The sequence below is a fragment of the Malus sylvestris genome, chromosome 13 (genome assembly GCF_916048215.2).
Source record: "Malus sylvestris chromosome 13, drMalSylv7.2, whole genome shotgun sequence".
In the NCBI taxonomy this organism is placed as follows: domain Eukaryota; kingdom Viridiplantae; phylum Streptophyta; class Magnoliopsida; order Rosales; family Rosaceae; genus Malus; species Malus sylvestris.
In genome coordinates, this window is record NC_062272.1 from 24,161,314 (window position 1) to 24,188,626 (window position 27,313).

The following is a 27,313-nucleotide window of genomic DNA, read 5'->3' on the forward strand; positions in this document are numbered from 1 at the left end:
TTCACATGTGTTTTGTATGTGCTTCACATGTGTTCTGTGTGTCTTGTGTGTTTCATATATTTTGTGTTTATACATCTCTATCATGATTTTCATATTCTTTCATAGTGTTTCGTGAGTTTCATGTATCGATTTAGTGATTTTTCAATATTTATCGGAATTTAAATATTTTTATATTAAAATGTTCATAAAATTAATTTACAATAGTCTACATAAAATTTTTTTTAAAAGTTAATGTAAGAAAAAAAAAGTCCAAATTCATTCTTTAATAATCTGAGGCAGAAAAGCTACTTCTGGGCTAAAAATTTTAGGTTTTAGGCCAAGGGTTGAATATAGTCTAAAGGTCTCATCCTCGATTGGTGTAAATACACCATTCTAGGGTTTATATCTAATAACACAATTGTCGCATTCTAATTCTCTTGCCCACTCTTAAATCTTATATTGCTAACTTAACTGTCAGAGATCTTTTTACCGGCACACCCCCTCCCCCTGGGTCTTTTGACTAACCCACGGTTGTGTTATGTTTTGTAGATAAACGAATTCATACATCTCCACCTTTCACGGCGGTGCGAAAATTAGTTCCAACAATAAATTACAAAGGATATCACTGCTTAGATGTTGCTTTCGGTAAGGCTTTCATTGGCATAACATTTCCATACAAAGAACTCCCGTCTCATTTTGAATCCGAGGCCCCGTCAATTCATCTAATATTTTTGGAGTCTTTGCCACTACCTGCACTTCTGCTTCAGCCTTCCACTGCATCAACCTTGCTCCACGCTGAGCGCCATTTGATTCAGCACCAACCCAAGCAACCAACGGCCCAGAACCATTTTTGTAACCATTAATAAGAGAACTAAAAGTCTGATAAATTTGATTGACAAAAAATAAAATACGTAAACACCTCAAAATTTCAAAAAGAAGAAAAATTCTTGCTTTAATATAATTCATCCTCCTGATGAGCTCGTTAATACAGTCTTCACGGTTTCCAGCATCACCGTCTTCAACACAGTGATTTCTCTTCTTCTTTAGACCACCGAGAGGCGCCTTGAGCTTAAATGGCCAAAGGAAGTTGTTTGCGTCCTTGAAGTGAGGCCTAACAGCCAAGATATCATGGATAAGATCATCCACACAGATAATGCCAAACTTGCCCAAGGCCTGTGATTTCAAACAATGTCAGTGAAAGAATGCCAATGAATTTAAAGAAATTTGATCACGTTATTGAACTTTACTAATCATATACTCTCTCTACCTGCTCAACAACTGAATTGTCAGTCAGTGCAGTTCTTAGCTTGTTAAGTTTCCCATAACCCCCTCTTGTAGATTAACTCTTTGACACTCTTCAAATTAGGGTACCTGAAGTTCATTAAAATTAACAAAATAACCCAGAAAAACATATCATGAGGCTATGAAGCTCGAAACGAAAAAAATGACATACCCGCAGGTCACATAGGGTTCAACCCTGTGGAACATGTTCAATCTCGCCTTGTTTACTTCCAAGAACACACCATTGAATTCTCTGCAAAGACCTGAAAAAACGAATGAAAACCAGAGAATTAAAACGTTACTTGCAGTTTATTACCCTACTGCAACTACTCATTTCAGAAATAAGAGACTTGAGTTCTTTGTATGGACTATTTCACTCATAGTGTTATATATTCACACCCCTATTTTTACTTCTAATACACTCTTCTCAATTTTCGATTGTTGGATTAATTTAATTAAAGAAGACAATGACAAAAAATTAACAAGGGTGCGTAGAAGATAGAATTAGTGTAGAATAACACTATCTTTTCACTCATTAACTAATAATCTTTTTAAATTTTAATTCAGTACCGGTGGCGTTTAAATAGGACTTAGTTAAAGTGTTACAATAAACAGTTTTCTTCGGGTGTTTCTTTACTACTCAACGCTACAAAAAGGCTTAGAGTTGTGAGCGTGTCGCTGTTAGTGGTTGTTTTTTTTTTAATTTTTTTGCCAAAGCTGTTAAGAGGTTGTTAACAAATAGAAATTTTGTTTTGTGTCAGTTATTGCCTTTTCTTAGAGACTGAGATAATGTACACAGGAAAGGACCCAATAGCAAGTGGATTTCAGTTTTTGGATATTTTTACTGTTTTATAACTTGAAATACAATTCTTCATCTCAATCGTCCATTTTAATAACGGCTATTATTAAATTGTGTAAATAAGATGCACAATTAGTGATGTGATTGTTCGTAGTTATGCAAAATTCTTTTTTCAAATATGAAAGGGTAACCCGTGTATAAATCGTAAAAGTTTGGGGTCTTTTTTTTTTTAACAAACAATATTATCTATACTAATGGGAAGAGAATGAGCTTAGTTTCACATTAGTCTATCAATAATATGGTTCAAATTCGCCTTTGACGAAAATATAACATAAAACCTATCACTTTAAAGTGAAGAGAAATATCGCAAGACTGTAGTACTAAATGGCAAAATGATTTTGAATGGCATAATTAATGACGTGACAAATAATTTTTTTTAGAATAAGGACCGATATAGATTGAGTCCATATTTGATGCACAAGTTGACAGTCAATGCTAGAGTGAAGTCGTAACAAGGTAGCTATACTGAAAGGTCCGGTTGAATCACCTCTTTTCAAGGAGAACTAATGCTTAGGTTGTGTATTTTGATTTGAGGTAATGTTACAAAAATAATTTTTTAAAAGGGTCTTTTGATATGGGTCCAATTTTACAAGCCTATTTTGAATGGAATCCACTTATATTACATAAGCATAAGTGGGGGCTAGTAAGTACAACAATAATCCATGTCAGCAATTAAAATGCACATAATTTACCAACGAAATTACAACAACTGCCATTAGATGGTTTATTAGGTGTCTTGCAGATTAAACTCATTGTTTATTCAAAAGACCCCATTTATTAGGACTCTTGCAGATCAAACGACCCCTTTATTCAAAACCTTATCCTCCTATCTTTCAAATTGGTTTGCATCCATATCCAGCGGAAACCAGGTTTTGAATCCTAAATCCATATGAAGCTATGAAAGCTATAAATTTTCTCCCAGTATATGATGGAAACAAAATAGGCGATTATCTGGTTCGTGTTTCCTGTTATACCTGGAGAACAGGTAGTGTATCTTCTCGGAAGATTTCAGCTTCATACATGGTAATCTGGTTTTTTTTTTTTCCGAATATTTTGATTTGGTGATTTGGTGATTTGGTGATTTGGGCTTTGTTTTTGACAGTGTTCATTACCTGGATAACAGGTATTACACTCCCTCGATTTCAATACCAGTATTTGATAACAGGTGCTACTGTATCTTTGCTCTAATTTTTTTTTTTTCACTTCAATTGTTCGAGATTTTAGAGTTTGACGACGAGTATGAATTGGTGGCCAGTGTTTATGACGCATTAGTGAAGGTTTGCACTAGTTTGAAATCGATTAGGGGGGTTAAGAGGGTTTATAATTACATATTAGTAATGAGTTTGAGTTGGATCAGAATACAAAAAACAGGGTGCTGCTTATGCATGTGAAATGTGGGATGATGATTGGTTGAATTTGTTTCTCTAGTATTTTGGTATGCTGCTTTGACTTTTTACTTTTGTGGTGTTTGATACCTAGATTACAGGTACTACAGTTCATCTATCATATTCTACAAGGATAGGTAGTTTATATTGTAAGCCAAATTGATAGGTAGGATAAAATTTAACATCTTATGGCTGCTTGTTACATATTGATAGGTGCATATTTATGCGCCTTAGTTAGCTAGTTCTTATGCATTTCCATAGTGTTTTCTTAGTTAAAGTAGTCTTTTAAGCGAGTTTCATGTGTTTTTAGGTTTTAAGGGCAAAGTATGCAAAATGATGCATTTTGGAGCCTTTTGGAGCAAGATTGAGCTTGGGATGGATATCACGTGCTTGGAACGAAAGGAATGAACGAGAATGAAGGAGTCCTAATTGAAGAAGGATTCCTAATCATCGGATGAGTCCTAGTTAAGGATGGATTCCTAGTCAAAGATAGATTCCTACTCAAACAAGGTTTCCTAATTGAAGTAGGAAAGTTAAGCCTAAAGTTTCCTATTTTGGGTTGATCTTTCCTAAACCTAAATGGCCTTAAGTTTCAGCAACATTGAAGGTTTCCTAAGCATTTTTGGACACAAACAAAGGTTCTAGAACATTTCCTTATCCTTGCCGTGGGTTGGGTCCTATTTCCCCTTGGTTTTGGGCTTCTAGAAGTCCTATCCTTTTCCCCCCATCCTTGCCACACCTAATTCAGCAAGGGAACCTATTTCCTTGCCTTGCAAGGCTTTCTAGAAGCCTTATCTTGCCCTATCCAAACCTGCCGCACCTCCTACACCTTTTCCTTTGTGGATTCTGATTGTTTAAGCCTTTTTCCTAGTGGATTTGGTTTCTAGAAGCCCTAATCTGATTGCCCTAGGGTTTTATGTGCCTATATATACTCTCATTCACCCTTTGGCCGAATGACGACCTCTCATTCACATCATTCACGCCAGAAACAAGAAGCCACTCTCTACCGCAGCCTTCCACCACCATTCTCCATAATTCCTGCCAAAAACCACCCCTTGCCGCACCACCCAACAATCCTAAACACCACCATACTACCCCCATCCATTCTACACCATTCATAACCCCAAGAACCTGTCCATAATCTCTGTGCCGCAGCAAGGAGGAAGGAGGAACTTCGTGGATGCACCTGCTGCCCAAGTTTGAGTGTCTAGGTGTTCTCTTTCTTTGAATTTCAATGTCTAAACTTATTTATATTTGCTTTGTGCATATGAGGAACTAAACCCCCCTTGGCTAGGGGGGATTCGAAACCATGTTTTATGCTTGCTATATGATTTGATCACTTCTAATTGCGTTTCATAAGTTGTGAATTCAATTTGCTTATCTATTTGAATTAAAACTGATTTGTGTGTGTTGGTTGAGAGTGTACGCTTAATTTTCATGCATAAATCTAATGCTAGGATATAAGGGATTTTCACCTAATCGTTATGAACTTATATTCACAAGTAGTAAAGGTTGTTGATCACAATCGCGTTAAGTAAATTCTTGGCATAAGTTTCATGCGCTTTCATAGTTACGAGTGCCTCGTCAATACTTATGATTTTCATTGAATGTAATGATCTTTGATTGTATCTCTATTATGCGCTTTCATGTAAGGAACTTTTGAGGAATAATTTGATTGCGATGCGCTTTTTCCATCCAATTCATTGACTTAAGGGAAATCTGAAAGTTAATTTAAGCGTATCTAATTAACTTGGGGTGTTGAGAATTCATGGGTTATTGAAAAGCAATTGGAAATCGTTTTGTATGCAAGTGTGACATGTGTGGAGAAGAACCCCTTAGCTAGCTTTCTATCCATTCACTTTAATCAAATTCGTTTTAAAATCTGTTTTAGTTACAAAGTTTCTGTTTTGTTTTCAATTTCGTCAAAATCAATTCCCCATTTATTTTGAAGTGTTAGATTAGTTAGAAATCAATTTAGTTTGTGTTTTTAAGTGTCTTGAGTCAAGTTATAACCTATTTTCGTCCAAATTTGTGTTTTGTGTTCAAACTGCCCAGATTGTGTTCTTAGGGCAGTTTTGAGTGTTTTAGTTTGTTTTAGTGTTTTAGAGTTTAGTTTTGCATTCTTTGAGTCTAGTTTAGTGTTTTAAACTTTGTTTTTACGTTTTGAGTCAGTTTTCAAGTGATTTAGCAATCCCTCCTAATCCCCGGCCTAGAACGATCCCTACTTACATACTTTGCTACAATTGATAAAAAGAGGGTTTAATTTGTGTGCTTATATATTTCGCATCACATATAGGTTTGATTTGGAAGGTTTACTAATGATTAGTTTAAGTTTGGAAGGTTTACTAATGATGCCAGATTACAAGTATGATGCTTGTGTTAATAAAAAAATGGTAGTTCATATGGATAAAAATTGTGTTGGTTCACGAGCAATTCAAATGCATGAATATGGGAACACAAAAAAAATGGCACCGGTGAAGACAATAGTTGTGCGTAGGCTATGAGTGGGCAAGTGTCTTCCAATACCGTACGCAGAGAAGTTGAAACAATTTCTGGATTTGAATGATGATAGGTAGTGTATAATTTTTCATCCTTATTTTTACATTTTTTTACCTGTTAGTTATAAAGTTGTTGATTATGTTGTTTAAACTATATATATATATATATATATAGGGTTTCAATGTGGAAAGGAGAGCATTGTGCAGTGATCCGTGATGATATCCTCGCACTATTGAATGAGGGAGGTGTTAGTCGACAGGTATTTGTAATTTTTATAATTATTTGACTTAGATAGCAATGAATACAATTATATTTGAATGAAAGGTTTACAAATGATTCATAAGATGTTTTGGTTCTTTCTGTAGGTAGTTGATTCTTTTTTTGAAATTTGAATGACGACCAAATTGGGATTCCAAAAGATCAGCTGAAATATGGGTTTATGCAGACATTTGCATGGGTGCGTAAATTTTAGTTCTTCAAACATTGCAGTTAATTCTCCTCCATTCTAGCTAGTTTAATACCGTCCAATGCTATTTAGTGATGAGTAGTGTAATTGTCAAATGTTGATTTTTATTATTTTTTTTCTGATCCATTTTTATTAGTATCTGTTGTAATTATAAACTACCTGCCCTTGTAACACAGTAATCCATTTTTATTCTGATCTTCTAGCATTAATCTAGAGAATCTTCTACCTGACCTTGTAGAATATGATTTTTACATCATAATTAGTTGTACAGGTATATTACTTTTTGGCTTGTAGGATATTGTGGATGAATCGAATTCTACAGTGATAATATATATTTATCTTGAACTTCTATTGAAGAAGGTACGGGAAAACGACTATGTTTTCTTTCCGATTAACCATTTCAAAGGAATGCATTATACTTTGCTTGTGTTCAACAAACAAAGTGGATGGTGGGAACATTACAACACATTACAAACCAAGATGAATATGTATGTTGATCCTTATTTCGAAGAGGCTAAAAAATTGGTAAGTTGATAACCATGTAGTATACCTCTTATCCTTCGAATTTTATTTCACACACTAACTTTGTAATGTGTTCTTTTTTTATTATTTTTTTATTTTTTTTGTAGCATGTGAAAATTTCTGACTACTTTAAGCACATGAAAGATAGTATTTCAAGAAAGCTCAATGAGAACTCTATTTGCAAACATATCATGAAAGGTGATAAGGTACATACATTGTTGTACATGCTTAGTCATGATGACAGAGAATTTCTCATGTGGTTGAGGCAAACTAATGTTGAGTATCCACTGAAAGCAAACATATCATGCTTACAACAATTTCCTAACATGTAAGTGTTAATTTCATCTGTATTATGCCTATTTGTTGGTTTCTTGGTGATAGAATGTAATATTTAAGTTCATATCCTTTTTTTTTGTTAAACAGTTATGACTGTGGAGTTGCTGTGATGTATATTGCACAAAAAAAGCTAATGGAGAATTAGTCGAAGGTGTCTTTTCAGCAGAGGCAATGAAGAATACGAGAACACATGTCCTTTGTAGATTCATAAATGAGGGAGATGGTAGTTGGGAAAAGGAAGAGTAGGATAAAGATGTTATGCGAAATTTGAGTTTTTGTTTCATATAAGTGTTTCAATTTAATAAATGATGGGACTCCAATCCATCCAAATTCATTTTCTGCTAGATAAGTTTGGATGTTATGTGAACTGAGATATGCTTTGTCATATCTGTTTTTTTATTTCAATTTCAAGTGAAAGGGAATATTCTTCATGTTTTCCTTTATTGATTGCACAATAAGATTTGTTTGTAATCTCATATAATGTTATTTTGTCATTATCTGGACATACTTCGTCTGGTGTACTTTCAAATTGTACAAGGATAGGTACTTTCGAAGTGTTGATAAAAAATGGTTGTCGGTAATTTTCCTACATGTTAGGTAGTTTAAAACCGTTTGAAAAGGTAATGTACCTGTACAACTAATTGTGTCTTGAAAAATCATATTCTACAAGGATAAGTAGTTTATATTGTAAGCCAAAGTGATAGGTAGGATAAAATTTAACATCTTATGCCTGCCTGTTACATATAGGTTTGATTTGGAAGGTTTAGTGATGATATCATAATAAATATTTAGTCTTCACAGATTGCATAAGCCACATGACATGTAAGTAGATAATGGAAAAAAGAAGAATATGAGTAAACTAAAAAGTCGAAGGCATCATTTTATTACATTGATAAAAAATAAAAATAAAACAAAAGCATGTGTTCATATATTTGAAAAAAAATAATCCAAATGGCAATGGAGATGTATGTCAAATAGGGGCGTAGCAAGTTTTCCGGTTGTGGCGTGTAGCATCACCACACCTACTGCACTTGTTTGGGCGTGTTTCTTCCCCAATAGATTTTAGTCTTTTAAATTTTGGTCTACCTGGGGACCTCTTTGTCAATGGGGGTTCTATCACAAACTCCTGACTCATAGATTGTTCATCCTTTTCAATATCAGGTACAAGAATGATGGGATATGAATAAGAAGACTTATAGAAATCTGTTGTGAAATAATCTTTGACATAATCATATGGGTTACCTCCATCTTTCAAAATAGCTGCCAAAGCATGTGCACAAGGGAACCCTTTAATTTGCCACTGATAACAAGAACAAGTATGACTTTGTAAGTCCATCATGACAGAATACTCATCTCTGACTTCAAAAATATGTTCACTTGAGAGACACACATTCCAATGTCTTCCAACTTCAACCATTTTCATCATTTCTTCATCCTTTGTTGGGCATATTGGTGAGGTCCATCTTTCGGCTTCACGTTGCCTATCAGAACTCATCTCCATCAACTTCACACGTATGTTATCAATCATTTGGTAAGTTGGCATCTTGCGTTCATCCAAAATCCAAGAATTGAAGGATTTTGCAATATTAGAGCACATCTCACCATATTTTTCCCCTGAAGTAGGCATTGGACCAGTTTTCTTTGGGTGTGTTTTGCAAAAATTTTTGAATTATTGTACCACCATCCTTGATGAGAGTTTTCATTTCCTGATAGAACACAAGTTGGGATGGAGCGTAACAACATTTTTGGAGCAGGTTAGCAATGACTTCACCATAACCATAACCCATTTGCTTTGGATATTTACTTTGTATATTCAATTTCAAATGAAACATGCAGAATGCATGTGGTGCTTCTGGAAAAAACGCTGGAAACAGCTTCAAGTAAACCTCTGTTGCGGTCTGATATGAATGTAACTGTACGACCTTGGGGAAGCAATATCTCTGCTAAATTATCCAGAAACCATGTCCAATTGTTTTCTTTTTCAGAGTCCACAATGCCAAAAGCTAGCGGGAAAAATCTTGAGCCATGTGTTGAGGAAGAAGAACATGTTAGAGAAAAATCTGTTAAGGATGAATACATAAGAACAAGTTATAATAAAGGATGGACACAATATGTATAAAGTTATAAAACAATACTTTCTCATATATTATTGTTTGGGACCCTATTAAACTACCTAACATGGAGCAAAATTAACAAAATGATCAATTTTGTCAACATCATGGATAAACATTTAAACTACCTATCAATGTGGAAAAAAAATTATTAGCTTTCATGCAGTCTATAATATAAGTAGATGTCTAAATCTTACCTTGATTACCATTTTTCCCAATGGCTACCAACAAATGACCTTTATCTTATAAAAGTTCCATCGAGGCATAAGAAAGGTCTGCATAATTTGAACCCTTCAATACTAGCATTATATGAAATGAATAAACGCTCGAACCGACATGAACTATCATTATAGTCAAGCTAGACATGGGAGCCTGGGTTGGTTGCTAGCACTGCTTCTGCATACCATAATAGTTGTCTGTATGACTGTGTATCATCACCATGGACCTTCATCTTTGCTAACTCTTTACCATACCAAGCATTATAGTAAGAAATAGATATACCATAGTTTTTCTTGAAATCTCTAACAACATCGATTGGTCTTATAGCTGGATTGGTTCGAATCTCGTCAACAAGGACTGACGCCACAATTTTGGAACCCATCTTGATGCTTTTTTGATCACGAAACCTAGCTTTACATGTATGTACATTATTCATACTTTTAATGTAGATTAACTTGCTAGGACGATTCAAAATGGCATGCACACGCCAAACACAACCATCATCATCTTTATTGAAGCATTCAGCAGTAACACGTTCACTATCATTTCTTACATAGACATACCTGATACCCTTTTCAACTGCATACTTCATCAATCTTTGTCTAAACTCCTTAACACCACCTGGAAATTCTTGACCAACAAGGCTAATGTAGTTTCTCCAAGCATGGGACAAATATGTCTTCCCATGAGTTGTGTCAAACTTCCTTAAATCTGCACGATCATCTGAGGGTTTTAAGCCTTCATATGTAAAAATCTGCTTATCATGTGGGGAAGAAATGGGATCAAGTTGCTCAACTGGTTCAACCATGGAAACATTGATAGGAATAGATGCTTTGTTTTCAGCACAACATGAAAATTTCATTACACTCACATCCATGTCAGATTGCAGTAAACAAGATTGGTGTTCTCCTAGAGAGTACGTCAACTCCATGACTTCAAGACTTAATCCCACAAATCGGGAACAAATTTGTTCAGCAATATCCTTGAACTTGTATGATTAAATACTGGAATTAAAAGGGTCTTGCTCTCAAAAGTGCACTTCACAATGATAGCTCCTTCCATAACTAAACAATTATAAAACACAGGAAAAAAACATAAATGTAATAGGCAGAAAAAGATATGACTATGTAAATTTATTCAGCATACTGATAATTGTACATATCATAATTAGCTATTTCATATAATGTTAGGAACTTAGCATATATACATATCATAATTAGTTGTACATGTTTATTACATTTTGGCTACTGTGCTTCTAATCCGTGTTGGCTTGTAGGATATTGTATAGGTATATTACTTTGTTTGTTGAATTTTCAAAGAGGCATAACATCAAACACCTTATGTGCATTGGTTTTTTTGAATAAAAAGAGAAAGAAGCATATCAATGAGAGATGATAGAAAGGGATTAGGGGGATTAGGATAAAGTCTTCATGTTTTGAATTCGCACAGCAAACAACAATAAAGGAGAAAACAATTATAATATACCTGACTTGAAAATAATTGGCACTCAATTACACCTACATCGCTTGTTGGGGCGTGTTTCTTCCCCAATAGATTTCCGGTTGTGGCATTCATTTTGCTGTGTTTTAGTCCTTTGATAGATGGAGAAGGTTATCGCCAAACCACGAAGGAAAAACACGATCATAAAAATTGTATCTGGAGAATAGGTCTCTAAAGAAATCTGCACGTATAAAACTAGATTAAGCCATGCTGTTGACAAAATCTGCACATATAAAATTGTATCTGGAGAATAGGTCTCTGAAGAAAACAGCGCGTATAAAACTAGATTAAGAAATCTGCATGTAATTTGTATAGAAAGTTAAAAGTGATTAAGCCTTCCTTAAAAATAGATTGATAAGAAATTCAAATTCAAAAATTGTTATCAAGGAAAGATGAACTGAATAATGAATTTGAATTCTGAAAAAAATTTAAAACGTGGGAAATATATGGAGAATGTGCAAAAGTCATAGGAGGGTAAAATAGTAATAATAATGCAAAAAAATCAACTTAATTAGAAAAATTGCTGACATGGAATCCTAGTCATTGGAGCTAAAGTCAAAAGTAACTAAAAATTGGACTAATTCTAATGTTGGGCTATAAAATTGAACCTATTTCAAGTTTGCCATTTTTAAAACTAAATTATGTGTCATCCACTAACAGAGCCAAGGTGAGTGCAGTGGGATTCCTTGACCCCAATAACTTTGTGGCCAAATTGTAGTTTCTTTTCTGCTAACAGTAAAAGGCAAAGAAAACTTGAAGGGCATGATGTTGTTGGTGCCTCAGCAGCATGATGTTGGTATTTTAAAAGGCAGAGAGAATAAGGGTGAGCTTCGGTGCTCGCACCATTCTTTTTTCATTTTTTTGATCAAACTAGCAGCATCATTCTTAATTAATAATTCAATCATCAATAACCAGATTATTTAGTTTGTAAATTTGATTTAAAAAATTTAGTCTTCCTAATTTATCCTTTGGTTTGACACCTATTCACACACAAAAAGAAGTGAGCTACGTTTGATTTAGGGGTGTGATATTTACACATCCCATTTTACTTCTCGCATACCCTTCTAATTTTCGGCATTCGGATCGAATGAATTAAAAAAAATCAAAAGAAAAAAATTAACAAGAAGGGTGTGAGAAGTAATTTGGCATGTGTGGATACCACACCCCTTGATTTAAAGTATAAATTTGTTCAGTTCAAAAAATCAATGGTGTAACATACAAAAATTGAATTTTGCAAATTACCCAATATTAAACTTGACAGCCACAAATAAACCCTAATTCCTCCTAAAACCCTCAGGCGGCGTTGGAGCCTTCTCCCTCCTCGTCCTCCTCCAAATAAAGCTCAGAGAAATCAGAATCCTCGCATGCCCAAATCCCTAACAAGCACGCAGGAGGACGCTATCAACCCTTCCCTTCTCGCATTCAAGCCTCGCCAAGTTCTGCTCGCAAACCGAGACATGAAGCACAGCAAGCCTAGTAGCTCTGCCGATGGAGTCCAAACTCTGAGTCCCGACCAGAAGGGTCAACTCCTCCGCGCCGTGGCTTGGTTCCTGGAGAGCAATGGGTTCTCCAGAACCTTGAAAAAGTTCCTTTCAGAAGCTGGAATCGAGGTGGGCACTTGCCTATTTTCTGTTTGGTTGCCTAGAAACGGAGGAAAATGCAGAGCATATATGAATTTTTATTGTTGCATTCTCAGAAAGTTGTTTCGAAAGACCCATTTTGAAAGCTCCCTAAATGATCAAAGCATTCTCTATAGAAATTTTTACTGTTTGTTTTGGATCTTAATTAATTAATCCAGTATCGATTTTCGTAGCCCTTATGATGTTTTCCTTGGCCTGGTTCATATCTAATATGATTGAATAGTAATGTATTTGTAACATTGTCCCAGAAGATGGAGTTGGACAGTTCCTTAACGAAGTATTAGATTTTATACACTGTAAATAAATTTATACTGTATTCTGTGGTTGATGGTGAATTGAATTCAAACTTGGTTATTGACCTTTTTGCAGAAAAGTGAAGTGAAGGACTCTCATTTGGATTTGGGAGAAATGCACTGCAAGTATTCTGAGATGTGGTAACTTGACAAATTCTTCAACTTTCTTTTCTTCTCTTAGTGAATTTTTATATGTTAGGATTTTAGCTTGTCAAATATGTCCTAATTGGTTTAGGATTGTTTTAGGAAAATTAGAGGTATACCGTTTCTTGTCCTAGATGGATTAGGAAAGATTTTCAGTTTTCCTTATTCAATTTAGGTTTGGATTTCTAGAAGTCTATTTGGATTTGGATAACTGTAAGGCCATCTCCAACCGAAGGGTTCAGAGGGCTAGAGGGCCGAAAAACACCCGAAAACCGTCTCCAACTGAGGGCTAGGCCAGAGGGTTCGTGGGCCCCACAGAATCTGAAAGGGCCAAAGGGCTGGCCTAATCCAGCCAGCCAGCCAACCCCGGGCTGGCTAGAAATGTAAGCATTCCTGTTGGTTATATTTGACAGGAAAGCTAGGCCAAATTTTCAAATGCACGGCTAGCTGTTATTTTTGAATTTTTTTTTTTACAGTTTTATTTATTTATTTTTATTTACAAATTTTTTTTCTTATAACTTCTATTTTTTTTTCTATAACTTCCTATAACTTCTATTTTGCAAAATTTGTTTCATATTTTTTTTTTAAATTCAATTTTTTTCCTATAACTTTCTAAGCCATTATACAATATTAAATTAAATTAAGTAACATGAAACAACATTAAATAACATTAAATTTAAATAATAAATTATGTTTGACCCTATGGCCCTTTGGCCCTCGGTTAGAGACGGTTTTTTGTGACAGGGCTAAAACAAGCTCTATGATCCTTTGACCCTCGGTTGGAGATGGAGCCAAATATGACCTTGTACTGTTCATTTAAATATTAATATCTTGGAGGGCCAAAGGACTAGCCCTCTGGTCAACCCTCGGTTGGAGATGGCCTAATTTCCTAGTCCACTTAGAAATAGGAATTCAATCAGCTTTGGGACATGTAAGCCGACCCTATGCCTATAAATAGGGTGCGGCAAGGCTTAATTTTTTAGAGAGAAAACAGCCAGAGACAGCCGAGAGTTTTGAGATTTGTTCTAGGGTTTGCAAAAGTTCTGTAATCTCTATTATTAATCAAAGGAGCGGTCACAACTGGACGTACGCAAAAGTTTTGCCAAACCAGTATAATTCTTGTGTGTTTCTTAGTTTTTTCTATATTTGCTAGTTTAGTCAATTGCCGTTGGTTACATTAAAGAACAAGGTCTGGTGGGCGTGTTTTTCAACATTATGAAGACACTAGACAATCATCAATTGTAGTATCTTCTTCAATACTTTTGAAATGATTCTTTAAATCATTACACACGTCTACTTAATGTATTCAAACGGTCTGAGTTTAATACAGATGATAGTTTTTGTGTGGCAACTTAAATTACGAAACTTTTGTTTTCTGATTTTTTGTAAGTTCAATGATGTGGAAGTAGCAAGAAGGACGGTGTTATGCTAATCTTTCATGGCATAGATATTTGGGATTAGATGGCGATAGATTTTGTTTTAATGCTTAAGTAGTTTTAGATTACAGGATCATATTTTAAACAATAGTTGTCACATACTGGTGGTTTTAGAGGTTATCTTAGATTTTCGTGTGCCATTCTAGAATCATGCTGATGGCACTCACTGGCATGACATCCAATGGGAAAAATCCCGATGCTGTTTGGCAGACTGCCATAATACCTCAAATACATTTGGTGATCGTACTTCTATTTAATTAAACATTAAATTACAGTCTCTATTTTAATTTGACCTGCATTTCTTTGTTATGTAGTAGTGGAGGCACAAATGTCCACAACGAGGATAAAGGTATGTAGGAATTTATAAATTTGCTTGCTTTCCATCGTGCATGAAGGCTCTCTCCCCATTGTATAAGTATGAGTCCCATGATGTAGATATGTTCATTATTTTTAGGTCATGAGGTAAAGGTCCCTGAACTTTACCCCATGTTTAGTTTTCGTCCTTGAACTCTCATATTAGTTTTTCTTGTCCTCTAACTTAACTCTGCGTCGCATGCAGTGGCGGAGCCAGAAATTCATGTTAGGAGGGGCACACTTTAGATCAAAATGGACATAATACATGTAGAAACTATCTTGTTCTTTTGGTCGTCTTGGTATCAAATTTAAAAGTGAGTGACTATACATTTATTCTTCATTATAAATGGTCAACTACATCAAGAGTTGAAACATTATTAAAAGCACATTCATTTATTCTTCATTCTTGATATTAAATTCAAAGGTGACTGACCATGCATTCATTTTCTCATACCGACCAAGAAAACATTTTTCTAAAAACATTAAGCCTTGAGAGCATTTGAAAGGTTTTTTGTGCTAATTTGGAAAAAGGAAATATTTTTCTCTTCTTGATTTCATAGATGATATAATAGAGGGAAATGAGAAATTAACAAAAATAATAGTCTGCAAGCAAAGGGTAAAATTGTAAATGGGCAAGAAATAGAGAATATGATCTACTAATATTGGTATATAACTATAGTTTCAAATCTCTAATGTAAAAAATTGAAGGCTTTGTATGTGTTAGATTGAAGTTAATTGGACTAACTAATACAATTACAAATTCAAGTTGATAGTGGTATTATAAAATTAATTAATGTTAGTAGAGGTTGTTAGGAAAAAAATTATTTGAGGATAGGCTCGAGCCTACCCTAGTCTAAAGGTGGCTCCGCCACTGGTCGCATGAGTGGTCCTTCCGTCAAATTTGTCTTCCTTTCTATCAAATTTAAGGGTATAGTGGCCTTTTCATACAGAAAAAAAAAATCAAATTTATTTAAAAAGGGGAAGAGCTTGGCTCCTTAAGGTTTGAGGAGTTCCTCCTCAAAATACTTTGTGGTCTATTCACAAAATTTCATACTTCTGATTGGAGCCGTTCATATTAAGGGGTTCCAATCATAAGCACAAAGTTTTGTAAATAGGTCACGAGGTTTAATCAATCTTTTGAGGAGCCAAGTCTCCCTCTTTAAAAAATTCATTTTTTTATTTTTTGATGAAATTCCTATTTATCCCTCAACTTAACGGAAAAGTTGTCGGAGCTAACGAAAAGGACTACTAGTGCAACAAATGACATAATTCGAGGATGGGAGAAACTATTAGTAGAGTTTAGGGACAAAACTAAGCTCATGGTATAGATCAAGGACCTTTGCTACAGTTTAGCTTTATTTTTATAGGGGTGTGCTATCCACACACTCTTTTTTACTTTTCACACACCCTTTGTTAATTTATATCCGTTGATCTTCTTCAATTCATCCAATCGGATGGCCGAAAATTATAAGGGTGTGTGAGAAGTAAAAATGGGTGTGGATATCACACCCCTTTTTATATTGCTCTTATGTTAGTTTTTTTTAATTCTGCACAGTATTTAAGGATACCTTCCACTTGCTGGTAAAGGCCGATAAGTTATCCCAGGAGGCAAAGAAGAAGTCCAAGATAGCTTCTGGTTCTCTTGCCGATGCAGCAGAAGAACATCAATCAGAGCAATTTCCTGGTGCTACTGGCAAAAAAATCAAAGATGCTGTGCCTTTAAAGGAAAATGGTGTTGGTGATTCTGAGGTAGAGAAGAAACCAAAGGATAAGAAGAAAAAGAAGGCCAAGTCAAGTACGGATTCTGTCAGTGCTGGTGTAGAGCAGCATGGCTTGGAAGTAAAAAATGATGCAAATGAAATTTGTAAATCAATTGCTGATGACAATCCAATGGATGAGAAGAGTGTCAAATCTAAAAGTAAGAAGAAAAAGAAAGATGGTTTGGTTTCTGAAAGTTTAGGTGGTGAGAATGGGAAGGCGCTTAGTATTGGAGATATGAATGGAACTGGTTCTGGAAAAGATGATTTCAAGATATCAGAAGCGGATGCTACCGATAAGGAGAATAAATGTTCCAAAAAAAGAAAAAGATTAGTTTCTGAAGGAAATGATGCACAGCCTACTGACAACAAAGAAGATGAAGAATCCAATCGCAGAATGGTAGAGGGTTCAAAAGCATCCAAGGGAAGTGAGCAACCAGTAAATAATGATGCATCACAAGGAAAAGCTGAAAATTTTGGTGAACTAGAGAAAAGGGCCGAGAAGTCTTCGAAAAAGAAAAGCAAGAAGCAACTCAACGGTTCAGCTGAGGTATTTCCTTGACCTTTATGTGTGATGGGAACCATTTGAGATGTGAGTTATTCATGCAGCCTCTTTAAAGGTTCTCTAGGTTCTACATGTCTTATCAAACGCATTTTTTCTTCCATTTTATATGTGAATAAATGAAAAGCTTGTCTCATATTGAACTCTTGTTACTTTTGATTCAAGCTCTTTTGTCCTAGTATTACTTGAATCTAATTTTACTAGTTTTGGAGGCGGTTTGAAGTCGTATTGTTTTGACACTCCACTATGTCATTTCAAATGAGTGTGTTCTTGGGAAACTTTTTCTCAACTATTATTGTGTTCTATATTATGGATGAGTTTTGGAACCAGTAAAAGGGTAGAGTTCAAGAAGTACTTTGACCTTATTAGATGGGGGAGGGCGAAGAAGTTAGGACATAAGGGTAGAGTTCAAGAGAGTAGGATGCGTTTAGGAACGTGGAATATAGGAACCCTAACGGGAAAATCTATAGAAGTAGTGGAAGTTATTGTGAGGAGAAGGATAAATATTATGTGCCTCCAAGAAACTAAGTGGGTTGGTCTCAAGGCAAAGGATCTTGAAAACTTAGGTTTTAAACTTTGGTATTCGGGCACAAATAGAATGAGAAATGGTGTTGGCATCATCGTGGACAAGACCCTGACACAAGATGTTGTAAACGTCAAGAGGGTAGGAGATAGAATTATGGCAATCAAGATTGTAATAAGACAAGAACTCATCAATGTGATTAGTGCGTATGCACCTCAAGTAGGGTTGGATACGAGTTTGAAGGAGAAATTTTGGGAAGACTTTGGAGACTTGGTGCAAGGAATCGGTCAGACAGAGAAGGTATTTATAAGAGGAGATTTAAATGGACCTGTGGGCAAGGAGACAGGCAACTATGGAGTGTTGATGGTGGTCATGGTTTTAGGGAGAGAAACAAGGATGGGGAAGCCATCTTGGATTTTGCAATGGCATATAATCTCTTCTTAGCCTATACCTTCTTTAAGAAGAGAGAAGAATATGTGATCACCTACAAGAGCAGGTCTTCAAAAACACAAATAGATTTTCTTCTAACGAGAAAGGAGGATTGTATAACTTGTAGAGCTTGACTAATCAACATCGCTTGTTGGTGATGGATGTACATATCAAAAGAGGGAGAAAAAAGAACAAGACCTTGAACTGCCCAAAGACTAAATGGTGGAATCTAAAAGGAGAAAAACAAGTCATTTTCAAAGAAAAAGTAATCACTCAATGCATTTGGGATAAAAAGGGGGAAGCTAGCTAAATGTGGGATTCCATGACTAGTTGTATCTAAAAAGTAGCAAAAGGGGTATTATGACAGTCCAAGGGTTTTGCTCCACATCAAAAGGAATCTTGGTGGTGGAAGGAGGATGTACAAACAAAAGTTAAGGCTAAGAAGGAATGTTGTAAAGTCTAAGGATAAAACCGACAAAAACAGTGAAAGCTATAAAATAGCGAAGGAGGCGAAGAAAACTGTGAGAGAAGCAAAGCTAGTGGCTTTTGACGATATGTACAAGCGACTAGATACCAAAGAAGGAGAGTTGGATATCTATAAACTAGCTAGAGCAAGGGAAAAGAAGACGAGACCTGAACCAAGTGAGGTGCATTAAGGATGAGAATGGAAAGGTTCTTGCTACAAAGAATGTGGTCAAAGACAGATAGAGAGGTTATTTTCATAATCTTTTCAATGAAAGTCAAGAAAGGAGTACTTCTTTGGTGGAGTAGAGTAACTCAGAAGAGTGTAGAAACTACTTCTACTGTCGAATCAAGAAGGAAGAAGTGGTTGTAGATTTGAAAAAGATGAAGCATACAAAAGCAGTGGGCCCAGATTATATATCGATCGAAGTGTGGAAAGTCTTGAGAGAGACGGGTACAACATGGTTCACAAACCTTTTTAATAAGATTTTGAAAACGAAGAAGATGCCAAATGAGTGGCAAAAGAACATTTTGGTGCCCATCTACAAGAATACGGGCAACGTACAAATTGCATAAACTATATGGGTATTAAATTAATGAGTCATACAATGAAGCTCTGTGAGAGTAATTGAGCATATACTGAGGCAAGAGACATGGGTCTTGGACAACCAATTCGGATTCATGCCAGGACGCTCAACCATGGAGACAATCTATCTCTTACGAAGATCTATGGAAAGATATAGAGATGAAAAAGTATTTGCACATGGTTTTTATAGATTTAGAAAAAACATATTATAGGGTCCCACGAGACATTCTTAGGAGGATTTTAGAGAAGAAAGGAGTACAAGTAGTGATGTGAAAATTAACTTGACACACAAATTAAACCCTATGGATGACAATTGTAGTATATGAGCAAATAGGGATCGTTCTAGACCGGGGATTAACTAGGGATGCTAATCAATGTGAAACTGACTCAAAACGTAAAAACATAATGTAGAACACTAAACTAGACTCAAAGAATGCAAAACTAAACTCTAAAATACTAAAACAAACCAAAAGACTCAAACAGCACTCAAAACACTCAAAACTGCCTTAAAAACACTTTCTGGGCAGTTTTGAGCACCTAACACTAATTTGGACGAAATTGGACTATAACTTGACTCAAGACACTTAAAAACACACACTAAATTAATTTCTAACTGATCTAACACTTTAAAATAAATGGGGGATTAATTTTTACGAAATTGAAATTAAAACAGAGACTTGTAAACAAACTTCAAACAAAACAGATTGTGATGAAATAGAATGATGAGAAACTTAGTTAGAGGGTTCCTTATCCACACATGAACATATGCATATAATTTGATTCCCAGTTATGACTTCAACAAACAATGAATGACAATGCTCCAAGTTAATTAGGTTCACTTAAATTAACTTTCAGATTTCCCTAGATTCATTGGATTGAATGGGATACGCATTACAACCAAATTATTCCTCATCAAAGTCCCTAACTATGGAATACGCATGATAGAGACATTCAACAAAGATCATTAAGTTCAACGGAAATCATAAACATCGACTAGGCATTCATAACTATGGAATACGCATGTTAATCCAGCCTAGGGTTTACTTAACACAATCGTGACTAGCGACTTTTACTACTTATGAATATAAGTTAATAACGATTAGGTGAAATTCCCTTATATCCTAGCATCAAGTTTAGGCATGCAAATTAAGTGTCGACCCTCAACCCACATACATAAACATGTTATCAATCAAAACAGAAAAGTAAACCACATCTAAAGTTCATGAATTCATAACTAGAGTAAATCAAATCATAACCAACATATGTCCATGGCTTCAAATTCGCCTCTAACTAAAAAGAAATTAGTTCCACATGTTTAACATAATTGAACAGCAAGTTAAATTAAACATGAAAACAGAAACAAGAGAAGAAAGAACTCCAAACACTCCACTAGTTGCAGATTGCATGTGCAAGGTCTCTTCCTTCCTTTGGTTTGCACGGCACTACTCCTTGGTTCCTTTAATGGTGGCTGCACAAGGTGGTTATGGTGATGGAAAGGTGCGGCTATGGTGGATGAATGGTTACTTGGATAGAAGGTTGCGGCAAAGGTTGAATTTGGGCAGAAAGTTGGGAGTTTGGGGGTGGAAGGCTGCGGCAAAGTCTTGGTATGAATTTCTGGCGTGAATGGTTGATATGGGAGGTGGTCGTCGGCCAAAGGATGTAAAAACACATATATATAGGCACTACAAACCCTAAAGAAATCAGGTTAGACAATGGGCTAGGGTTTAGGTGCGGCTAGGGTTGAAAATCCACAAGAAATTAGGTTAAACAATCAGATTTTTGCATGGGAAAAGGCCTAGGGTGCGGCTGCTTAAGTGGGCTAGGGTTAGGGCTTTCTAGAATGCCTTGCAAGGCAAGGAAATAGGTGTTCTAGAAGGGGAAAGGTGCGGCTGATTAGTGGCTAGGGTTAGGGTTTGTAGATAGGGCTTCTAGAAAGCCCAAAACCAAGAAGAAATAAGCCCAACCCACGGCAAGGATGAGAAAATGTTCTAGAACCACTCTTCGTGTCTTTCAACGCTTAGGAACCTTCTAATGTTGTTAAAACGCAAGGCCATTTAGGTTTAGGAAAGATCAACCCAAAATGGAAACTTTTAGGCTTAGCTTTCCTACTTCAAGTAGGAAACCTCGTTTGAGTAGTAATCTTCGTTCTTCTCGGAATCCATCTTCAACTAGGAATTCCTCGTTGATTAGGAATCCTTCTTCAGTTAGGACTCCTCATCGGACTAGGAATCCTTCTTGTACTAGGAATCCTCAAATCTTCAAATCTTCAATTTCATCCCAACCTTGTGTTCCAAGCATGTACTTTTCAATCCAAGCTCACTTTTTGCTCCAAAAAGCTCCAAATTGCATCATTTCATGTAATGTGTCCTTTAAACCTGAAAACACATGAAAGTAGCTTAAAAGACTACTTTAACGAAGAAAACATAACGAAAATGCATAAGAACTAGCTAACTAAGGCGCATAAATATGCTCCTATCAAGTAGCATATACCCAAGCTATAAAGGATATGTATGATGGAGCACAGACTGCCGTAAGAACTCATAAAGGACAAACCGAAAGCTTCCCCATAACTATAATGTTACATCAAGACTCATCTTTAAGTCCTTACCTTTTTGCATGGGTAATGGATGAGTTAACTGGACATATTCAAGGTGATATTCTTTGGTGTATGCTTTTCGCAGACAGTATAGTGTTGATAGATGAAAGAGTAAATAGGAAGCTTAACCTTGGAGAGAAGTGTTGAAATCTAAAGGTCTTCGCCTAAGTTGGTCAAAGACAGTATATGGAGTGCAAGTTCAGTTTGAACGGAGGCTCAAATGAGTTAGGGGAGGATTGGAGATCAGGAAGTGCCAAAGAGCGACCATTTTCGCTACCTCTATCTTGCAACAAAATAGAGAGTTAGATGGAGACTTCAACCATAGAATACAAGTTGGATGGATGAAATGAAAGAGTGCATTGAGTATGTTGTGCGATCGTCGTATGCAAACATGTACATAAAATGAGTGTATTGGAGATAAGAATACTTTGTTGGATGTGTGGGCACATGAGAAATAATAAGATTAGGAATGAGAATATCTGAGGTAAAGTAGGAGTAGCTGAAATTGAAGGAATGATGAGAGAATCGGTTACGGTGGTTTGGACATGTGAAACAAAGGCCTACAAACGCTCCGGTTAGAAGATGCGATTACGAGACAGAGGTTCAAAGCCGAAGGGGTAGAGGAAGTCCTAGGAGACTTTGAAAAAGACTCTAAGAAAAGACTTTGAGTACCTGGATCTAACGGAAGACATGGCACAAAACCGAGCGTAATGGCGTTCTAGATTCATACAGCCGACCCCACTTTGTGAGAAAAGGCTTTGTTGTTGTTGTTGTTGTATATTATGCATGAGTTTTGTGTGTGGTGCTTTATGCTGTTGTTGGATTGATGTTTGTTTCCTTTTCTTTATTTCTCTCTCTTGCTCTTTATACTTATGTAACTTCAGGGTTAAAGTTTAACCAATGTTGATAAAGGCTGTTACTGCAGCCAAAGACCGTTAATGCATTTCAAAGGGTAAAAGCTGATGAGGTGGAATTTGTTGATGAGAAGCTTCGAGATAATTCTTACTGGGCAAAGGTGTGAGACTGATTAGCTTCTGTATTATTTTCTTGTACTCCGTACGTATTTTTGTCCACTAATTTCTCCCTCTCAATTCTGTGCAGGATGGTGCGGAGATTGGCTACGGTGCAAAAGCACAAGAGATTCTTGGGCAAGTCCGAGGAAGGTGTGTATTCTGATTGCCACATTGTTGTATTTTAAACTGTTTTATGCTCTTGAATTATCATCTTGCTTTTCCTTTTTGGAGTAGTGCTAGTTAGATAAACAAAACCGACACTCTGATACAGGTGGCTCCCACATACAATGGTAGGGCACACCTCTGTTAGAGAGTGGGTCAGTTTTTTGTGTCCAAATTGTTGTTTCCTCTTGTATTGTTAAATCTTATAGGTCTTTGGCTGAATTAAAAACCGAAATAAGTTTGCAGTTTGCACCATAGTTAACTAGTGAAACCTTTTATGTTTATATTAGATACAACAACAACAAAGTCTTTTCCCACTAAGTGGGGTCGGCTACGTTTATATTAGATAACATATATAAAATATAGGGGTAAATTACATTTTACCCCCTTAGGTTTGGGGTCGATTTCAATTTTTTACATCTTTAAAATACTTCAATTTCATACATTTACTTATCATTTTATTTCAATTTCATACATCCGTTAAAAAATCTGTTAAGTTAACCGTTAAGTGATGACGTTGCGAATAAGGGGTCCCTATTTGTGCTGACGTGGCTGCCACGTTTGTGCCACTTGGCTAAACACTTAATAAAATATTTAAAATATTAAATTAATTAATTAAAGAAAAGTAAAAAAAAAAAAAAAAAAAAACCCCCAAACCGGATCGTCTTCCCCACCTGAGCCCACCCCCAAATCACACTCCCTCTCTCTCTCTAATCCCTTAACCCAAAAACCCTTATCCAGGACCTCTTCCTCTCTAATCTCTAATCCCACCTTCGAGTTATCCAGGACCTCGAGAGCCGTGAGGATCGGCGGCAACCCCTCGTCGAACCTAACATCGACGACAGCTCCGATCACTTGACAGACCTTGTTGACGGTGCCCTTTCTGGTGAAATCATCTATGATTTTTCCACTCACCGACGTCGTAGCAGGTGTGGGAGGCGCAGTGGCTGCTGCGGCCAATGACGTCAAGTAGTGGGCAGGCGGGAGAAGGTCGTGAGGGGGGATCTGGGGGTGGGCTCGGGTGGGGAGAAAGGGGCGTCTCTGATTTGGGGAAGATGAAGGAGAGGGAGTGTGATTTGGGGGTGGGCTCGGGTGTGGAGAAGGGGGTGGGGAAGACGATCTAGTTTTGGGTTTTATTTTTTATTTTTTAAACTTTTCTTTAATTAATTATTTTAATATTTTAAATATTTTATTAAGTGTTTAGCCACGAGGCACAAATGTGGCAGCCACGTCGGCACAAATGGGGACTTCTTATTCGCCACGTCATCACTTAACGGTTAACTTAACAGATTTTTTAAAAGATGTATGAAATTGAAATAAAATGATTAGTAAATGTATGAAATTGAAATGTTTTAAAGATGTTGTAAGAAATTGAAATCGACTTCAAACCTGAGGGAGTAAAATGTAATTTATCCAAAATATAGTAATTATGATTTTAAAGCACCTTTGAAGCTTAATGAATAGATTGCTACACGGCCTACTATTTTCGGTGGCACAAAAATGTTTGTAATTTTGAAAAAAAAGTGCACATCACTGGCAAGTTCAAACCAACATGCCCATTGAATTGAGTTGTGCCTAAGTCAGTGTAGTTGATATAAGGATTTTATGTGAATGAGTGTCAAGATAAACAATCTATATATACGCAAACGGGTGGGGATGACACCAGTCCTCGATAAAATGAATTGGAGGAATAATTGTTTGAGATGGTTTGGTCATGTTTAGTGAAAGGCTTTAAATGTAATAGGAGTAATTTGATTTAAGTTGGAGTCAGGCCGTGCAAAGGTTATAGATTGACGGACAGTTAATATGGCTGTTAATTGGGTAAACAACTGGTGGGGCTCATAGTGAAACAAAAAAATCATCTAGCTGACTTGTAATCAAAGCTACGTTTAGATGTCTCTAGTGTCTTATTTCATTCCAACGGAAACCCCTCGTATTGTTGAAAAAACCCGCACACTAGACCTTGTTCTTTAATGTAACCAACGGCAATAGACTAAACTAGCAAATATTAGAAAACTTAGAAACACACAAGAATTATACTGGTTCGGCAGAACTTATGCTTACGTTCAATTGTGATTTCTCTAGGCAGAGGAATCACTACTCCTTTGATTAATAATAGAGATTACAGAACTTTTGCAAACCCTAGAAATAATCTCAAAAGTCTTGGCTATCTGGCTGTTTTCTGTTTCTCTTTTTGAAAAACAACCTTGCCGCACCCTATTTATAGACATAGGGTTGGCTTACATGTCCCAAGGCTGATTGAATTCCTATTTTTAAGTGGACTAGGAAATTACACTATTCAAATCCAAATAGACTTCTAGAAATCCAAACCTAAATTGAATAAGGAAACTGAAATTCTTTCCTAATCCCTCTAGGACAAGAATCGGTATACCTCTAGGTTTCCTAAAACAATCCTAAACCAACTAGGACATATTTGACGAGCCAAAAACCTAACACTTATTGCCTTGGAAATCAACTTGGATAAAGAATGGAGTGGGGGTTCAGTAGATTAAAATGTTCCGACAAGACACCCATCATCATACTAGAACAGGGAAAGGGTTAGGGGTTAGAGGATCGGCTGTGAAAGATATGATAAACATAAATGGTATAAATCCTTCGAACATATTGTCTGTTAGGAAATAATTGTAATGTAGTATACTGTTGAAAAAATAACATGTGACTTATATGAATGAATTTATTTTATTGTATTAATCAAAATTTTAGACCGTGCGGCTTTTTCTAATGCACAAGTTAGGGTTAAGCTATTTCCAGAAAAAAAGGGATAAGCATCCACCTCTCTTTGCTCTCTCTTATTTCTTCACCTCTAACCATCCTTCTCTTCTTCTCCAGTGGACCTCTGCTATAGGGAAATTGGTTTTATTGGGGAAACTCCGATGTATTTCGAGTTTCAACTAATGTACTGTTTTTGAGCGCCTGTCCGTAACATATGGATTCTATGGCTAATAACCCCACTTCTCTTGTTTGTAATCCAACACTATAGTGCAACCTAATTTCGGGTCACAGTTTCGCAAAAACTGTCGCCCAGGAGGGCAGGACTCTTGGACTAATTTTTTTATCTGTCCTACTGGAGTATGGAGAAAAGGTTATATTTTTGGTGTACATAAAGAGCTGAATGATTTGGCACTCTTTAAACATAAATTTTCAAAAATAAAACGATAACTAGTGTCTTTCATATTGCTATTGAGCTGATTGTGATGCTCCTGTTGAGAACTATATTAGACTTAAAGCTTTATGCCCTTCATTCATTCTCACACGTACCATGTGCATGAACTCTCTAGAATGTCTTGTGTTTTTTATTTTTATTTTTTAATTTTTTTTTTAAACAAACGATAGTATCTACATTAAGGGGGTGGGCAAGTGGGTCACGTCTTAACAATGGGTTTGCCATAATAATATGGTTTAACTTTGGCTTTGGCGGGAATCGAACCAAAGACTTCTCACTTACAAGTGAAGATGAATACCACTAGATCGTAATACTAAGTGGCTCTCTAGGCACTTGTTTCTTAATTATGCTTTCCATTGAATTTGCAGGGATTTTCGGCACGAAAAGACCAAAAAGAAGCGAGGGTCATACACAGGAGGGCAGATTGATCAGCAATCACACTCGGTCAAGTTCAATTATTCTGATGAAGATTAACTGGAAAGTTTCCTTAAGGCACAAGTCAAGAACGGTATTCACTTGCAGAAACATCTTCCTGGACCCTACCTATTTATATTTCCAAAAAAATTCAACCAAGGGCCCATTTAGAGTTTTACAATGCAAAATTTTTGAATGTGAACTAAAATTTTAAGTGATTTGTCATGTTAACTTTTTGAAACTATCAATTTGTCATATGCTCTCAACTTTGTTAGGTTTTCTATCCGAATAAGTTGTGTATGTTGCACATGACTTGTGTTTAGGCCTATTTATAACTTTCAACTCTTCACTCCCTTCTAGAAGCCTTCTAGAAGGTTGCATTCAACGGAACAAAAATCTAGAGTTTCTACAAACTAAAAATGAAATGATTATGCAATAGAATACTTATTTTTATTCTAAAACAAAATGAAACTTAGTGTAATGACATGATATAATTTTGATTTGAGTTTATTTTCAACAGTATATAGTCCTCAAAATATACATTGTTTTTACAAAATCATCGCTTGTGGTAAACAATGAAATGAAGTTAAAATGAGGCCAA

The 27,313-nt window shown here is 36.0% G+C and overlaps 2 protein-coding genes, 3 long non-coding RNA genes and 2 pseudogenes across 8 annotated transcripts; 4 read left to right on the forward strand and 3 right to left on the reverse strand.

Moving 5' to 3' along the window:
* Nucleotides 1-541: 541 nt before the first annotated feature.
* On the reverse strand, nucleotides 542-2,893 carry LOC126595384 (60S ribosomal protein L7-3-like; annotated as a pseudogene).
* Nucleotides 2,894-2,898: 5 nt separating this feature from the next.
* Nucleotides 2,899-4,863, forward strand: LOC126596106 (uncharacterized). 3 transcript variants are annotated; one of them, XR_007613832.1, is made up of 3 exons: nucleotides 2,899-3,142; nucleotides 3,222-3,670; nucleotides 3,815-4,863. It is a non-coding gene; the product is annotated as an uncharacterized LOC126596106 (long non-coding RNA). The 3 variants fall into 3 exon arrangements; XR_007613830.1 differs by having other exon boundaries at nucleotides 3,222-4,863; XR_007613831.1 differs by having other exon boundaries at nucleotides 2,899-3,104; nucleotides 3,222-4,863.
* Nucleotides 4,864-5,077: 214 nt separating this feature from the next.
* LOC126596107 (uncharacterized) lies at nucleotides 5,078-6,828 on the forward strand. Its single transcript, XR_007613833.1, has 3 exons — nucleotides 5,078-6,076; nucleotides 6,178-6,262; nucleotides 6,369-6,828. It is a non-coding gene; the product is annotated as an uncharacterized LOC126596107 (long non-coding RNA).
* Nucleotides 6,829-7,134: 306 nt separating this feature from the next.
* On the forward strand, nucleotides 7,135-7,770 carry LOC126596108 (uncharacterized). Its single transcript, XR_007613834.1, has 2 exons — nucleotides 7,135-7,319; nucleotides 7,415-7,770. It is a non-coding gene; the product is annotated as an uncharacterized LOC126596108 (long non-coding RNA).
* Nucleotides 7,771-8,297: 527 nt separating this feature from the next.
* On the reverse strand, nucleotides 8,298-8,954 carry LOC126595385 (uncharacterized). Its single transcript, XM_050261698.1, has one exon. The coding sequence runs from the start codon at nucleotides 8,952-8,954 to the stop codon at nucleotides 8,298-8,300; it is 657 nt and encodes a 218-aa protein (XP_050117655.1).
* An 842-nt stretch (nucleotides 8,955-9,796) lies between these two features.
* On the reverse strand, nucleotides 9,797-10,745 carry LOC126595386 (uncharacterized; annotated as a pseudogene).
* Nucleotides 10,746-12,393: 1,648 nt separating this feature from the next.
* On the forward strand, nucleotides 12,394-26,953 carry LOC126596103 (uncharacterized). 2 transcript variants are annotated; one of them, XM_050262580.1, is made up of 7 exons: nucleotides 12,397-12,767; nucleotides 13,167-13,231; nucleotides 14,985-15,019; nucleotides 16,580-17,331; nucleotides 22,865-22,954; nucleotides 23,041-23,102; nucleotides 26,667-26,953. In XM_050262580.1, the coding sequence occupies exons 1-7, from the start codon at nucleotides 12,522-12,524 to the stop codon at nucleotides 26,770-26,772; spliced, it is 1,356 nt and encodes a 451-aa protein (XP_050118537.1). In that variant the 5' UTR covers nucleotides 12,397-12,521; the 3' UTR covers nucleotides 26,773-26,953. The 2 variants fall into 2 exon arrangements, 1 of the variants encoding a protein (XP_050118537.1); XR_007613829.1 differs by lacking the exon at nucleotides 26,667-26,953 and having other exon boundaries at nucleotides 12,394-12,767; nucleotides 22,852-22,954; nucleotides 23,041-23,103.
* Nucleotides 26,954-27,313: the final 360 nt, after the last annotated feature.

Bases quoted from the DNA above. Each gene is read 5' to 3' on its own strand.
- LOC126595385 (XM_050261698.1), bottom strand. From the start codon at position 8,954: ATGCCTACTTCAGGGGAAAAATATGGTGAGATGTGCTCTAATATTGCA.
- LOC126596103 (XM_050262580.1), top strand. From the start codon at position 12,522: ATGCCCAAATCCCTAACAAGCACGCAGGAGGACGCTATCAACCCTTCC. The intron at 17,332-22,864 runs GTATTTCCTTGA...CTGTTACTGCAG, and splicing joins AACTCAACGGTTCAGCTGAG to CCAAAGACCGTTAATGCATT. The intron at 23,103-26,666 runs GTGTGTATTCTG...TTGAATTTGCAG, and splicing joins CTTGGGCAAGTCCGAGGAAG to GGATTTTCGGCACGAAAAGA.